At 35.9% G+C, this 17,051-nt stretch overlaps 1 protein-coding gene across 5 annotated transcripts in view; it reads left to right on the top strand.

The window, feature by feature from the left end:
* Positions 1–122: 122 nt before the first annotated feature.
* LOC113236799 (PDZ and LIM domain protein Zasp) overlaps positions 123–17,051 on the top strand; it is a 36,416-nt gene continuing 19,487 nt past the window's right edge. For 2 of the 5 annotated variants that reach the window (XM_026472986.1, XM_026472987.1), the window contains exons 1-2: positions 128–338; positions 16,460–16,564. In XM_026472986.1, coding sequence (XP_026328771.1) covers positions 16,460–16,564 — 105 coding nt within the window. In that variant the 5' untranslated portion in view covers positions 128–338. Of the gene's footprint in view, positions 339–16,459; positions 16,565–17,051 lie in introns of all 5 variants that reach the window. The other 3 variants (XM_026472985.1, XM_026472984.1, XM_026472988.1) reach the window with 3 other exon arrangements.

The following is a 17,051-nucleotide window of genomic DNA, read 5'->3' on the forward strand; positions in this document are numbered from 1 at the left end:
TTCGAAATAGGCGGTTTCGCTCGCGGGGATTTTGTGCGGCGGATATATGTTGGGGGGTAATGCGTCGGCGGCGTTCGCGCGAGCCGCGGGCGCCGGCGGGCGGCGGCGGGGCGAGCCGCGGCGACGGCGCGCGCCGGCCGCACTCGCGCGCCGCGCTTCGCATCAAACCCACGATCGAACGACCGACGCCGACGCCTGCGCCGGTGTCGTATTACCGCTCTATAAATATCCCGCGAGCGCGATCGCCTATTTCGAAACGGTCCCGCGGCGTGTTTTGAACCAGTGATTGACAGTGCCGAGTGAAGAAAACCTTTCCGATCGCCCCTACCGCCCCCGACGTGAGTATCCCGCCGATGTAATTCGCGGGGCGCGAATCGAGCCCCGCGGATTTTGTTACCGCATCGCGGTTTTAAAATAAACAGCTGTTTCGTGGAATCAATAGCGCCGGTTACGTGCTAAATTAGGACTACGCTTACTGTTAAAGTTTTACGAAACACGAGATCAAATCTCGTAAGAATGAACCTGATATGTATGCACTAGACAAACTTGAAATTTTTTTTTAAGTTTGACTGATGTTATGACCCGAAGGACATTATAAATTTTAAATGTTTTCCTCATTCCGATCAAATAATTTTAACCGCTTACGTCGTGGTGATCGAAACAATCAATTTTTAATTTAATCATGGCTGGTATCGAATTTCGCAAACAATGCAGTACGAATGTGCATGCCTAAAACAATGCCAAATACTTTAGCACGAATATATACTATATTTATGACAATAAAGATGTTTTGTGTATGAAATAGTAAATTCAGTCAACAAACTAACATTAGAAGTAAGTTTTCAGCAACATGCTACTGCTCGAATTACTATATAAGTAAACGTATAACGCGAAAATATATTTATCTAAGTAACAAAATCTAAGTTTGTTAATTTTGCGAATATTCCATTAAGTACTTTGTCACTAATGTAATACCATAGAGTGATATACATTTTCCTAATGAATGAATGAGCGACACAATATTGTAATCTAGACAGCTTTAGAGCCATTAAACCTAGTCAGATTGCATAAGCGCAGAATGTAGGGCCAGTGTCGCTGAGTCAGTATTACTCGATCACATTCTTATATTTTGGCACTAACACCACGTAACTATTGGCAATTAGGGTTACTAATAACTAGGGCTATGCTAGGATTATGAAAACCTGAAAGTCCTTGACAAAACTGTACACGAACCTTATTATCGTGTCCTTATCAAACTTTTGCTGTCATTTGGCTTATAATACATAAATATTGGACAACATACCGCAACGTACGTTGTTCTGATCACAAAGTAAGTAACTAAAGCACTTGTGTTATGAAAATCGGAAACAACGACGGTACCACAAATATCCATTAGTTTATCTACATTGACTCGGACGGAAATCGAACCCGGGACCTCAGAGTTGGCGACACCACGGACATGATGACCACGGAGGTCATCATGCATTCTAATTGAGGGAAAAACAATTGCAATGATCCAAGACAGAAAAGTGATGATGATGTGTTGATAACATTAAACAAGAAGAGAACTTTGCAAATATATTTATTTGCAGCAACACTAATTATATTGCACAAAACTTCTGAGAAATATTTCAACACTTAATTAAATAATACAGGAGGGATGGAAACTGAGTAATTAGTTTCTTAGCCACCTGTAGTATCAACAGAATCGTACCAAACCTAAATTCTTAACATCACGACTACAGCAGCTGCTGTGTTTTAACCTTGAATAGGTATTTTTATAATACCACCGCAGCAGCTGTAGGCAGGCACACATTTTACCGAGCATATGAGTACGGCTTTGAATTCTGCATTTAGGGAGTAGGTACAATATTGTTGTAAACTTTGAGTTTGCTCATGTAGACCGTACTAAGCGTGTAATGTTAGCCCTCGACGTTATCAAGCTTATAAATAGATGGAGCACAGGGCAGGCACTTTCTATGCTATGGTTTTGAATTTGGCCTGAAGTTACGATTGGTGATACTCGCGCCGTCGGGCTCTGGAGGGCGCGAAGCGATGAATCGAACCGCGGACTGATAGCGGGCCGGTTAGACGAGTCCACAGCCAGAGTGCAACGGCCCAAACTAATGGAAATTTTAAAACGTTCATACTTGCAAGCCCTTTGATTTTATAATGTGATGTTATGCCTCTGCCTCAGCAGAGGTTCGCGAGCTCTTTCTTAAAACCTGTTTATTTTGCAATATTTCTTATTGTTATTTTTTTAGTTTGTAACAAAGAATATAATTATACATATGGATGGTAACAGAGAAATCAATACATAGATGTGAATATTGTCTTGATATGAAAGAAAATTCAACATTGTATTTTATGTGACAAAATAAATGCCTCATCAGGATACAACAAACAATGAACAAGGAAAGAAGATATGCAAATTTTAAGACATTTTACATGGCCGCTAAGGAGGTGCGTCCTTTGTAGCAGGCTCTTATGATTAGACTAATAAAGGTCGAGTCTGGTTTATTTACGTTTCAGATAAAATATAAACTTGAAACGTTATTTACTGAATATTATTATTTCGACTCAAAGTAAACCGGGTAGGTCTACAAATAGAAGAACTATTTAACACAATTAAATGTAACGCGCCATGTAAATCTTAAAAATGAAAATATTGATAAATAATAAAATAATATAATGTATACTTACATTGACTGACAATTATAATGTATATGTTGTTGTTCAAACATAAGTACTTAAGTTCCTTTTAGCTAACGATAATGACGTTTTAGTGCATTGGATATTGTTATAAGATAACACAGTAAGTAAAACAAGTGTCCCAATTGTAACTAAAAAAACTACGGCAGCGTTTAGTTATGCATAATTAAGTTATAGTATCTGCTTTTACATTTTACAGTCGACCTACTGGAATGTTTACATTGAATTTATCCTCTATGATATTAGAGTAAACGATGAAATCATCAACAGAATAAAATATGACTGTTATTAGAAACAAAAACATTTGTTAAGTAAATTTGTGTGAGCGATTCAGCTAGGAAACTAATTGTTACTGAGTAAAGGACATCAACGGCATCACGTCGCAGAATCTGTTCACATTTTTTTCTTATGAACGACATTTTGTTTGTCATGTAATTATTTATTTAAGTGTCTTTGTTCGGCTAATTTTAAAAACAAAAATAGCAAAGAATTGAACGTCAAGTGATGTCTAATTACATGTTAATGTTATTACAATTCGTCGTACAAATTAATGAGTCACACAGAGCTACGATTTAAATTTACATATGTATATTAGTTTCACCTCGCTTCTCGTTATTCTGTTTAGGGTTAACCTCTACCCTACCTTAAAGAGGTGAGTCAGTTGACCGTCTGCCGACTACGGCTAAGTCACTTCTTCGATTACTCATGAGTGGTCCAATTGACAGTCTTTGTGGTACATTGTTGTATTGGCTCACAATACAGTTTTAATATAAAGCGTTTTAAAGATTTTACTATGGGGGCTGGTTTATCTACGGCCCCCCATGCTTTAGCAAATGAGAAGGCTTGGTCTACATAATTTAATGTAATGTGTGTGTGTGTATATATATATATGATATACAAGCTATACAAGATGATATCATTATGGTTGTGCTATCTACATAGATTAATTTAAGACTCATAAATGTCTATTTATTTTCCCCTCTCTCTGACATTGAAGAACAATTAAAACAAATTTACTGACGGCACTTGTACATACACACATATTAACGTGTAAAATGTTTTATAGCTTATATTTTGGAAACGTCAACTGAAGGATTTTATCATATAAGCATATAACATTATTTACGTAGGTTTAATACGCTGTCTACCTTCGTTTTCAAAATGATTTCTTTTTTCAAAATGACAGACTAAGCCATAGTTAAATTTAAATATTGAAACCTCGTACGTTGTACATACAAAAATGGGGCTGAATTCGTCATGTGTTTGGGATCAATGCATTAAAATTGCATCACATAGACGGTCAAACAAACCACTCAAGAGAGTAATCGAGTCGTGTCATTGCAGGTGTCATACTACTTACTCACCTCTAGAGGGTGAGGGGTTCGGTTTAGACAGATTCATTCGATTACAGATTGAAAGCGATGCCCTGTGCAGAAACAGTTCATATTTCTAAAAGCTTGTTGCTAGGAAATATAAAAGTGAATCGGTCACTGTTAGTTGTTCTCTGACAAAAGTTGGCCGATAAAACACATCAGACTAAACCTAAACGATGACTAAATGTAATGTTTTTCTTATATCGAATTCTTACACAAGAGTAATAAATAAATAAATAAAATCATTAGTAAATAAATAATCAAAGAGTAACCGTTATCGAACTTCTGGTGGATTACGTTTTTCTACTTGATTGAAAAAACAAACACGCGACTTAGATCCGAAAAAATAGTTTCGCGTTTTTGTTTTCTTATGACGAGTTCAACTAAGAAAATGTACAATTGTTAATATATCAAATACAAAACCTTCATTCACCAGAAGTTTGATAACGATGAATTACTGTTTGTGTTCATTATGTAGCACTTATTTGCACTCATTTACAGCAGTGTTTATTGTGATATCGATAGCTAATCGTGCGTCATTTCCTTTTCGATTCCCTTTCAATCACATACGAATTTTGAGAAGTTAAGATACTTGGTTTTACATCGATGAATCAACGTCTGCAATAGCCAATGGTTTTATATGACGTCGCGACGTTTGGCTAATACATGCAAATTGAAATCGTAACACTTTTATGACTCATAGACCGTAAGACAAATTATTGTAGTATACAATGAAAGGCAATAATAGACTTTACGTCATTTTTTTATTATTTTTTTCATTATTTGTCTATAAAAAAAATGCCATAAGTACATTTTGTTCTTAAAACTCTGCCTTATATTACTTAAATGTGATTTGATTCTGAGATGGGTTGCCATTGGTGTCTTTTGCGGTAATAAATAGAATTAGGTATAAGCAGTGATGGCTGTGATCCATAGCGCAAGTTTACCCACAAGTGTTTGTGTTTAAAAAAAACGTTTATTACAGGAATTTTATTTACATGATGATTTCATCGTTTAGGTATTCGGTTATTGTCGGTGATAAATTCAATTTTAGTGTTCCAGGAGGTTGTCCGTAAAATGTAAGTGCAGAAACAGTATTTAATAAGTTAGAAATGTATCTTTCTGCTTGCGCCGTCTTGTAAATAGGTTATGTGACTTATGTGTCTTTTTATCTACCTATCACTGTGTGTGTAAATATTTTCCTGGGTGTTTGTGGATTACAAATGCCTCTGCTCAGGTCACACTCACACTTTACTAGGCATTTTATGAAAAATGTTACCTATTTTAAAAAGTTTTGAGTGAGTTGCAATCACCACTTCCCGCTCATTGGCGTGAAACGTAGTCATACGAAGTCCAGATAAAACGTCATGCCATTGACCTACCAACAAGGGTTTTCGTTTAACATCTAAAATCTACTAATTCGCACCGCTACCTGTAGGTATACCTTTATATCTTGATAACCGGACACTTTTTGTTGCATATTTTTTTTTGTTTTTATTGATGTTTTGCCACTTACAAATCAAATTAAAAAGGCGCATAATAAGTTAAGTTAAAAGCGTATAGTTGTAACTATTTGAGTTAAAATTTTTGTATTATTCCTATATATGTATAGTACACGTACACTAGGGGTTTTGAGATCATCAACAATTTTCATGTTTACATTTACCCTAGCGCCTAGTACAGTAGGTATTACGAAATGGTTGTGGCCTAGAGTTTAAAACTAATTTTGATTGCCTCATGCCTTTTTTTCGTGATAGGAGAAATGTACATTGTTCTGCGTCATCAGTGTCATCACATGACAGGTTTCGGGAAAATAGCTCTTGGCAGATCTTTAAAGTATGTAGTTGCCTAGTTTAGTTTTCTATAGACAGGGTGTGTCTGTTTTTTATCTGAATCTTAAGTCAGTGGGTGGATGAAACAGACACGGTTCAGTGTGCCATTCATAAACATGCCAATATGGCACCGCGATCAATCGTGTACATCCGTTTCATTTATGTCACAGACAATTTTAAGAAGAGCCGTCGCGTCGTCGTCTTTTTGCCAATGATCGCACTTGTAGGTACTATTGAAAGCCGATATTGGTGAAGTCAAAGTTTATCATATATACGTACAAAGGTATGTTCTTCCTCTGAACAGTAACGTATTTATAAGATACATACTTAATCATATGATTTTAATTAATATGATGCAGTAGCGGACTAGGCAACTTCTAGGAATTAAAGTCCTGGATGCTGTCTCGTTGTACATAAACCTCATGTAGGTAGTAGTTTTTTTCTTGACCTACATAATCATTACATTCTGTTATATAAATAAATTTATATTCCTTCACGGCCCCGATTCTAATTTCGCAAGAATTTCGTATGGTGATAGAGATTGGTATTTTGCCAATTTTTTTGGTATCAAAATTTTCTTATATTTTTGCTGGCTGGCATGCGGAAAAATAATTTTCTAGATAGTTGTTCATAGATATATGGGCTGACTGAGATTTTTAATGGATACATGTCTTTGGGGAACTTGGCCGAAAGTTAACGTCAAAAAACGAAAAAAAAAAGACACAGGATCTTGAATGGTAATTACATTATCATTTGTTTAATTATTACTAGGTACATTTGCTTAGTATGAATATGATGGAGAACATTTCTGAAACTCGAAACTTTTGCAAAGTATCTGAAACAATTCTTAGCTTTTGATGATTGTATTCGTTTAAAATCCGCCTTATCAGTGGGACACCAGAGCGTCGCGGTGGACGCCTGCCAACTCTTTCGCAACCGTTTTATATTTACACATCCAAGGTTCTTACATTGCATTTTGGGGGTTATTGACATTACCCGAGAGTTATACAATTTGTTATCCAACATTGAGTGGAGTCACGACAAACAGGAGTGTTTTCTGGAGCGACAGTGACAGCGGCAATGAAAGGTGTCAAGCAAGTGCCAAGTTTACGCCTTGCGCACGCGACCGACTAGGACGGTTCACAGAAATAACGTGGTTTATATTTAATTTTCACAAGGAAAACAGTATTTACATTTACGTTCATTAATATTAATGAAATTATTTGAAATTGGTACTGAGTGCAAACATTCACCCATGATGTAAAGTTGGGTCAACAACCTTTGCGTATTAGGAAGCTTCACCAATATTTACGGAGAGTCCTGCGAAATGCTAAAAATTATGCTGAGATAAGAAATCGAAAGTGGTGGTCTTATTTGTGGATTCCAATATTTATTCGCTAAAACGAAGTAATTATTTGAGATATGTATTTTTTAAGGAAATATTGGCCGAACGCGTGTTTACAGTTTAGGTATTTATACGCAGAAGGTTTAATATAAGTATGCGATAATTATTTGTACAGTTGTTTTGTTTTGTTCAAGTAGATGTGGATTTGCTCTGATACTTACAGTCGATACTTATCACTGCTAGGTTAAATTCCATAGTGGAATGATTTATTCTGGACAAGTTTTGGTTGCGGGCATAAGATTAATGACAGTGAGATTATCAAGTATTCAATTTTATATCCACGCATTAAAATGATCGATAGAGATTTTTAAATCACCACTATCCTTGACGACCAACATTTCAGCTCTATCCTATCCATTACATATACTAGAAGTACATAGTCTGTAGCTAAGATGGGTCTAATTCTTTTAAAAGTAGCTAATAAACTAGAGCAATCCTAATTGTAAATATAGAAATGCAAAACATAATGAGTAAAAATAAATAATTGAAAAATAAATGAAACTGGTAAATATAAACTTTCAAACACACGCTTATTAAGTCATATTATTATAATATAATAAATAATACATTACTACAATAGTACATTTTTAAAAAGATTCATTCCCGTTGTAGAGTTATCATGAAACTATAAAATTCATCAGCAACTTTTTAAGGCGGCTTTACCGACAATAACTAAGTACAGTTAACATAGCACTTTGACAGTTGATGGTTTAAAAACGTTTGTAATAATTCGTAAGTATTTTAGTGAACTAGTTAAACATTGATTAGTTGTCGTGATTATTCAGATGGCGCTATGTCATAGTATAGATTATTCAAACATCCGAGTGCAATAAAGCAAACGCCAACGCTTGCGACATCTCGACTGTGCCCGCGCCGCTGGCCTCTGGCATGCAACGTGTGTTTGTCTTGTATATACAAAAATGTAACAAGCTCACTGACTAAATAACATTTAACGAAGGACTATAGTGAAAGTCTTGAAGTGGAATTTGCAGTACGGTAAATAATAAAAAGTTTGTCGATACGAACAGGCGATAGCACGACCTCAGAAGGCCGCAGCTGGACAAATAGACATATCGTACATAATGTATATGTTTACTACAATTACATACTATAAACTGCCAATGACATCATTTTGGCTTGATATCATTACGCTCATCACCAATAAACATTTTGAAACTAACTCTCCTTAATAAACCTCGCATCGTCTTCAAGTTAGTCCGACTATAAACAAATTAAAGAAATACGTTTAAACTATCAACTGTGATTTTAACCGTTATTATATTCTATTTAGATTGTGGAATTAATCTCCCACGCCTCCCAAGTTCCCGCTATCCCACAGTATGCAGGTGTGAATGTTTAGTTTTTCACCTACTCGTAACGACTTTTATGTCTAGATGTGAACTCTGGCACTGCCAAAAGTCTAAATTGGGAACAACCAGTGATGCTAATAGCCTGCGTTTGGTGTTTGCCAAGACCAAAACTAATATCCCAAACTATATTTTTACTTAATAATTTTTTAATTAATAATAGCTAAAGTGGGTAGAAAACTTTTTCGAAGTCTTATTTATATGAAAATTTATATAGGTTCATGATTTACAAAATCATCATCGTAATCATATAAGTCAATGATCGTAATCGTAATTCCCACTGGCCTAAACCAGGTCCATATCTGCCGACCCGAGAGATAGGGAGTTTCGAGGATACTACGGGGTCCCCGGTAATCCCGGGACCAGAGTAAGGCTGGCGTCCAGGCCAAGCCCTCCGCCAGTGATACGCTTTCACGGCGTCCCGTTGGGTATGGACTCACCGAGGTTTGTGGTTAGCTGTAGGGATGAACACGTTCGTCTGCCCCGGTAACATTTGGCCGGAGTGATCAACTAGCGCGTCTTAGTAGCGGTCTAGACTAGGGCCTAAGGCGCGGGACACGTGAGTTAAGTCGGAAGCTATGTCCGGGCAATGTCGCATTACACTGCGATGGGTACTTATCTCCAACGCTAGCCCGGAGAGCTAGTAGAGGTTGAGCTAGATATCATCCGGTCTCTTCAGTTCCCAGACACCTACGCGGGTCTGGGAACTGAAGAGACGCTTCGGCATCGGGAGGTGAGCGTGCCTACAGCTCCGCCACCAAAGGGAGATTTGAATAGATTAGACTTTAGAGTCGATACTTAGCGGTGGCAACCGTTAGTTGCGCAATGCGCGACGGGAAGTGAGTGTGCCTGGTACCTATCTGGAAAATAGGGAGGGTGCTGTACGTGCACCCGAGGCTCACGTAGTCGTGAGCCTCGGGTGCACGAACTAGCCTTTAGAGAACCGGATGAAGTCTGTGCAAACAGGCTGATCTGGGGTCAGGACCTGACTGAGAAGGTCCATGTGCGGCCTTGCTTGCACAGGTTATAGTAGCCTCTCCGTATAATCAAGAGGTCGATAGGGAGGGTAACTATAAACAAAACTTATGTAGAACGATATGGGACTGGCCTAAAGAAGAAAGGGGAATAAACATTCCGTCTACATCACATGGTTTTGTAGCATGAATCATTTTTCGTCTTCCAGTGCTGGTAATGTAACTTGGTTATGTACGGGTAACAAGGATTAAATTCACATATTTTGTAGAGTTAGTAGTTATTGTGAAATGAAACATCTGTAAACAATAACTACAAAAATGTTTTCAATAAATTTTTGATCGCCCGACCTGGAGTTTGATTATCTAAGTACCTACATACTAAGCTCTGTCGCTCTATATCATATTTTTAAAATTTATCTTAAATCTATATCTAGTAATAGTAATAATCTTTGACCAATCTAATCTAATCTTAGACCAATTTTGATAGTGTATACTGCACTTTTACTATTTATTTATAATACTTACATTTTAATTTCAATTAGTGTCATTGCAAAAAATAGTTGCGATTATTTTAATCACAGCGATTTGGTACCTACTATTAAGTACTCAGCTGCGAATCAAAGTTAAATAAGAACTGGTCGTGTTACTTAGTCGACGAAAATGATTAATTCGTTGTGATTATAGCACTCTGCTTTCTTTTCCCCCCGTGATGCTTTTAAACTTAATTAAAACTCATTTATATTTTCAAACGATGCATAATTTAAAAGTGCTAACGGTGTTCCAATGGGTGCTATTTAATATCTTAGAAGTATAGTAAGAAAGATGTTTAATTGTTTGTGTACAAATTATATATTATGCACATGCATTAAGCTATGTGGCTCTCGTCTCTAAAAGAACCTCCGTCTTACCCAAATTCCGGGCCAGGTAATCAGTTCTGTGACCGACAGCCGCGATCTCTCGTGGTTACTCATACACGTGACGTCACCGATTAACGCGTGAGTCAATAAGGTAAAAAAAAAACGATCGAATGTGTAAATATACACAATATCTCAGACGACCGGACACTTCGCGGAACTCTTCGAGGTGTTCTTGAGGCAAGAAGCGATTGTCCAATATTCTGATTGGAAAAAGTGATAGGCGTAGACCGGGTAGGACCGGGGCCGGCCGACTCAATATTCATCATGTTTACCACTCCGTTTTACTTTCATCTGGCATTCAACAATTAGATGAGACGTGTTCTAACTGCGCAGTTACTTCACGTTTGTTTACTACGCAATGGAAAGTGTTGCTTGGTGTTGCTACGTAAATAGGTGCGCTGTAAATGGAGTTAAGGCTGTTATGTTAAGGTTACTCGGTATTTGTGTTAATGCACGATGCATCTACAGGTTTAACTCGTTCTGTGAATATTTAATGACAATAAAAGAAATAATTTATATGTTGGCATTTCCGAGAATTATGCGTGGACTGGAGAAATCAAGAGGAAATCTGAAAGTGTTTTGAGTATCAGGTTTAAAGGATTGTGTTGATGATTGTGCGAGTTCAAAAAGGAGCGGTGGGCCGCCTACCGTATCGTAATTACACTCATCTCAATGTGTAAACATTGGGTATGTAAAAATACATTAGGACGGGCGTGGTGAAGAGACTGACTAGCAATTATCATACATTACATTCCTGAGATAAGACTGTCCTACGTGTAAACGGAGTTCGATCACAAACAATGGCCGAAATAAATCCGTGTAAACGCTCTTTGAGAAGTGTGTACTTAAATAGTATGTACCTACATATTATGAAAATACCTACATATTATGGCAATGTCTATGGGTTAGTAAACATACTACTTACTAATCTATTTATTTAATTACGATAATTGGATAGTAAGAGACGTAACACGATATGACAAAAATCGAAGATTAAAATTAAATACTTTTGATTAGCACAAAGTTCATAGACAAATACGACTATCAGCGCAAAAGTGGTGTAACCCACACAAATCTTTTTCTGCAAGATTCACAATTATTTTGTATTATATGGATGCTTTTTCCATGTACATAAATGTTTAATGATTACTATTTTTTATATATGAAAATGGCAAGCAGTAATGTCAGCATTATTATGTTCCGGTTTTAAAGTGCCGGGCGCAGTGGCAGTGCCCGTCAGATCTTTGCGATTTAAAGCTCTGAGTGGTACTGCAACTGTTATAGCCAGGCGAGTAGCTTACCATCAGGCGCACGTCTACTTGTTCGTCCCGTCACTTGATATTATAATTATTAATTAATAATTTAAAGTAATATTGTAGGAAAAAAATCAATATGAGTTAGTTACACCACTTTTGAGCTGATAACCTCAAATATACAAAATGGAAATTTGTTGAAAACTAAAATAGTCATGGGCATTCAGAAAACAGGAGTTTGAAAGATACAACATTTCCCGTTTGTGACGTCATAATTTTTATAGCGCCATACAACACAAGTCATTTTCTAAAAAGGAACCGACCATCCTCTCTCCATTTTATTTAAAAAAAACAATATATCCGAAAACAATATATAGGCCGATATCTCTGGTGTTACTATAAAAAAACACAGATTCATTTTCAGCATGTTCGCGGCAGTCAAATTGGTCTACAATCAACAAACATTATTATTTTATAAATACATATTGATTGCCATTGTGTGTTGAAAGTTCGTGGAAGGTATTAAACTTTACCAGTAAATACACACATCAAAAAAAGTTTGCGATCACTTTTAAAACTTGAAATATTTTTTAATTTCTAAAAATATTTCAAAAACCTCTTTAGTGATACTATTATTTGTTTTTAATTTTAATTATTTATTTAATGTTGTACTTTTAACAAAAAAACTATTTATTACATATTTCTTAATAATATTTCCACATATTAAAAATATGTTAAGTTTTCAAACTGATCGCAAACTTTTTTTGATGTGTGTAAGTATATAAACTGAATTTTAACGAACTGGTTAGCTAAATTTAAAAAATCGTCCGTAAAGGTATTCGATATTATACACTCCACTTAATAAAGAGGATTATGGTTAATTAACACTACGTTAATTTATTTGACTCTAATAACAACGGCGTGCGGTTTAATTAACGTTAACATACATTCATATTATGTGGGTACTTAAGTATTACCTACGTGCATTTTATCGGATACTGTCGATTTAAATTCAAATATTAAAATCATGGCATTAGTAGGTTGTATCTTTTCTTTCAATAAATAATGTAATGGGCCGTACTTCAGTACAAACCAACGGCATGCAATGATTAATTATATTAAAAATAAAGAGTACTAAAAAACTGACCTCAAAAGTTCGTGGAATAACATCTATTTGCCAAGTTTTATTGAAATCGGTTACCAGAAAGACTTCCGGCTTACCGGGTTCATCCCCTAGTTCCACCCTTAGAGGTGGAATATTTTCATCAAATTTAAATGGGACCATTACTGAGGTACCCTTTTTCCAACAAAAAAGAGACATCAACACAATCGGTTCCCAAATATCGCGGAGTTATCGCGTAACATACATACAAAAAAAACATACAGATGAATTGAGAACCTCTTCCTTTTTTTTTGAAGTCGGTTAAGAAGGATAATCGACGTGCGAGATGTACGAGAGGGAATGAAACAAAGTAAACATACATATCAATACGTCTGTCTGTCAGAGAATGGCGTACTTCTATTCGCTTCGCTTGACTGGTGGACTTTCTGAAAAAAAAAACAAAAAACTACTACGAAATAATTAGGAAATACAAACAAGGTTCGAATACACATAATGTTCGAAGATTAAAAGCGTTGGTAATTTGTGCACGGAATGCGATGACGTTGATGTCTTTTGTTCATACCAAATGAAATGGCACGTGACACGGATTGTATTTTTAAATTGCTAGTTTGAGCGCTATATATAGATGGTATAAAAAAAATGCGATTTTCAACACAGAATTTTGGCTCACTTTTAGGCGAAATCTTAGACTATGGGCGAAATCCACTATTATTAAAAACTTAACGCAAGGCTTTTTCGTGATAACACAGTTGACATTATGAATACTGGTTGTTTTCAATGTCAATGGTCATAAAGTATTTAAAAAATGGAATAAAAGAAATATTTATTTTGCAACAGCCAGTGTCAGAGACGACTTAAAAAAGGTTCTGTTGCACAAAATAGAATTCGTGCTTCGATGCAATGTATAGTGAGCATTAAACGAGTTGTTTAGCTCGTTATTTTTGTATTGAATTGAAGAGAATTGATGAAGATGTGAAGAGTCTGTTTAAAAGTGTCGCGACCTCTTTGATTGGCGACGATGCAGAGCACAAGGTCGTGGAATGTCAGAGCGATGCAAATGCAAGAAGGAAAAAAAATGCAAGACGCTATATATAAATAGGTAGTGTTTGTTGTTTCAGAAATTAAAATTTTTAAATTTTAAATTGAAAAGATGCAAGTTATATATTTATTTAAAACTTATCTAATGTAGATATGTTTGTTGATTTTTACTCGCCTTCAACGTTGCTTAGTTAAAATATTTTTCTATTTATGCAGTAATATAGTACGTAATAAATAATACCGCAATAAAACACAACAATGGTTCAACTTTTTTGTGCCATACCCAAAGCTTATATTGAAATAATAAAAAATGTTTGTACTATCTTCTATATTAACATTGTTTATACTTCTGTGTTGTATGGAGAAGTAGTAGGCGGACAACTAAACAGAAATCACTTGGAAATCGCACTATAAAGTCCGTACTTAGTTGGTTTTTTGAAGTCCATGTAGTAAAACGAGGTACCCCGTACTTTCCATGTACGCCGTTACTGTCCATGAACAGCTTAATTAACCCTTAACATACTTTATGAAAATATCTATAATATATTTTTCGTGACAATCGTTAGGGCAAAAAAAGGTACAGATACACAACATTTTGTCATCAGTCACGTATACAATGAGGAAGCAATGATTTATTTTTCAAAGAAAAAAGCCGCGGATATTAATTAGTCCTTTATGTAAATATGACTCGTAAACACTTAGTTTGTTAGCAAAATGATGACTCAAAAAAGTCATCAGCACTTCAAGTGCATTGTATTTAAGTAGTAATTAACTAACTCGTCAACTTATGTCTCAGGGTGACGGGCACAGTGGCAGCGCACCTCAAATTTTTGCTATTTAAATCCCCGAGTGGCACTGCAACTGTCACAGACAGGCGTGTCGCTTACCAGCAGGCGCACGACTTGTTCGTCTCGTCACTTGGTATCATAAAAAAAGGATCTCTCCTTTTTATGTATGCATCTCGTCGTATCTACAATATGATTTAGTAGGTACGTACAATCTATTTGAATTAGAAAGCATGTTAGTACAGATAACAAAGAGTAATTAAAACAGCTATTGCAAACATGTCATCATGTTTGGATATTACACACATTTCAGGTGACACATAATGCATGAACACATGCGACTTGTATGCTATCAACGAGCTTTCGTATACATTACTGTAAAACGCGCACAAAGGCACAACAGGGTCGTATTCTAGAACTCTACTCAATACTCAAGTCAGGACTTGAATATTGCAGTGAGCACTGAAAATCATACTCAAGCCCTTGCCATTAGAGTCGTATTTCCAGTGCTTGAAATCATACTCAAGTGTGCTCAAATCCTGACTTGAGCATTGAGTAGAGTTCTGGAATACGACCCTAAGTCAAATGAGGTTTAATATTTAATAAGCACCCTTTTTACTTTAGACTTACTCATTTGTTGCAATCCCTACCACCAATCAAATGTTCTATTGAAAAGAATATTGCGTCTGCGATCGTATCAGTAAATTACTTGCTTAATCAAATTTAAACTATCTCTGAGCGGAATCTCGACACACGAAAATTGATTAATGATTTTGGTTATTGTTTATTCCTTGTATAAATAAAGGAAAGTTTTGCTCTCAGCCTCCTTTCACTAATGTCTTTCGGTTCGCACTTAGATCTTGATCTAAGATAAAATAGATCGGACGATGTCTGAATGCTTACCGCGGTCAGTGAGGCTGCCGAGAGAAAATAAATCTTCAATTGGGTCGATCAAATGCCAGGCTTAATGTTCTGGCGTAATACATAATCGCGCTTTTATTCGGTCCTACTTTCCATTTTAATTCGTCAGAGATGATAATTACTTTTATCTGCAACTTAAATCTTCGAGAGTCTAAAATTTACGCCTTACTAAAAATAAATTAAGAAATTTAAATAATCCCGGACATGAAGAAAATAAATGAGATACTGACTTGTATATCTATGGTACTGAGTAGTTATATACCCTTAAAACCGATAAAATTCTTCTGTAAGCATTGACTTACAATTACATCTGTAAGTAATAAATATTTTTATGATAAAATTGTGACACATGTTATATTAGAATTTTTTCTTAAAAATTAATTTAGTGAAACGTCCCGGACCGCTTACACGTGTCTAGTTCCATTTGTTGTTACCACGGAAGTATGGTCTGTGGTTGTTATTTTATCAGTTTGGCTGTATGTAATTATTGTACGAATTTAAAAGGTATTTTCATAGTCAATGGGTATTTTGATTAAATTGTACACTCGACGATTTGTAAAGATATTTATATTTGTCAAGAATTTATATATAACTTAGTAGATACGTACTTGTAGGTAGGTAGTCGCGTCAAGTTCTGTTGGCCGACGATGATACTGGATCCATACGTAGAATATTCTAGGTTATGTGACACATTCAGATGATTGATTAAGTCTCAGTTATTTTGTTGCGATTAGAATGTAATTGTATATTTGTTGGCAGATGGCACAGTTGATAACTGTGCGGCTGAATAAGTCCGACCACCAGCCTCTGGGTTTCCGGCTGCAGGGCGGCAAGGACTTCGGCACTCCTCTAGTCGTTCAAAAGGTTTGTATGAAACTGTCTATCAGAGTTACTATTTGCACAAAATGTCTACCTAACAATGACCTTTCGTTTAAAATCTGTGTAACGGTAAAAAACGGTAAATTTAAATTTTTGTAGGTATCTGCCTGAATTCTTGTAACAGTTCAATACTAATAAAGAAAAAATATTTACATTGGAAATAGTGCCGGGCTCAATGATATACTCGTTTTAACATTAATAAAGTGAGCCTAAGTACAGTCCACGCTTAACTTCGCGGTCGCCAGCAACTACAAGATGCGACAAAAAGCAGATATCTGGAATTTATAAGGGAATAAAACTACATACTTTGGTTTGATTATTGTCAATATCCCTCACTCTAGGGGAGCTCTGTCCCTGGCACTGTGCGTAAATGGGTTGTTAGAGATTTAGATTACTACGTTTTAGTGATTTCTGTTCTGCATAGATTACTTAGAGCTCAATTATAGGTACCTACCTAGGTACGATAATAACA

This window comes from Hyposmocoma kahamanoa, unplaced genomic scaffold (genome assembly GCF_003589595.1).
Source record: "Hyposmocoma kahamanoa isolate Upper Pololo Valley unplaced genomic scaffold, ASM358959v1 92, whole genome shotgun sequence".
Taxonomy (NCBI): domain Eukaryota; kingdom Metazoa; phylum Arthropoda; class Insecta; order Lepidoptera; family Cosmopterigidae; genus Hyposmocoma; species Hyposmocoma kahamanoa.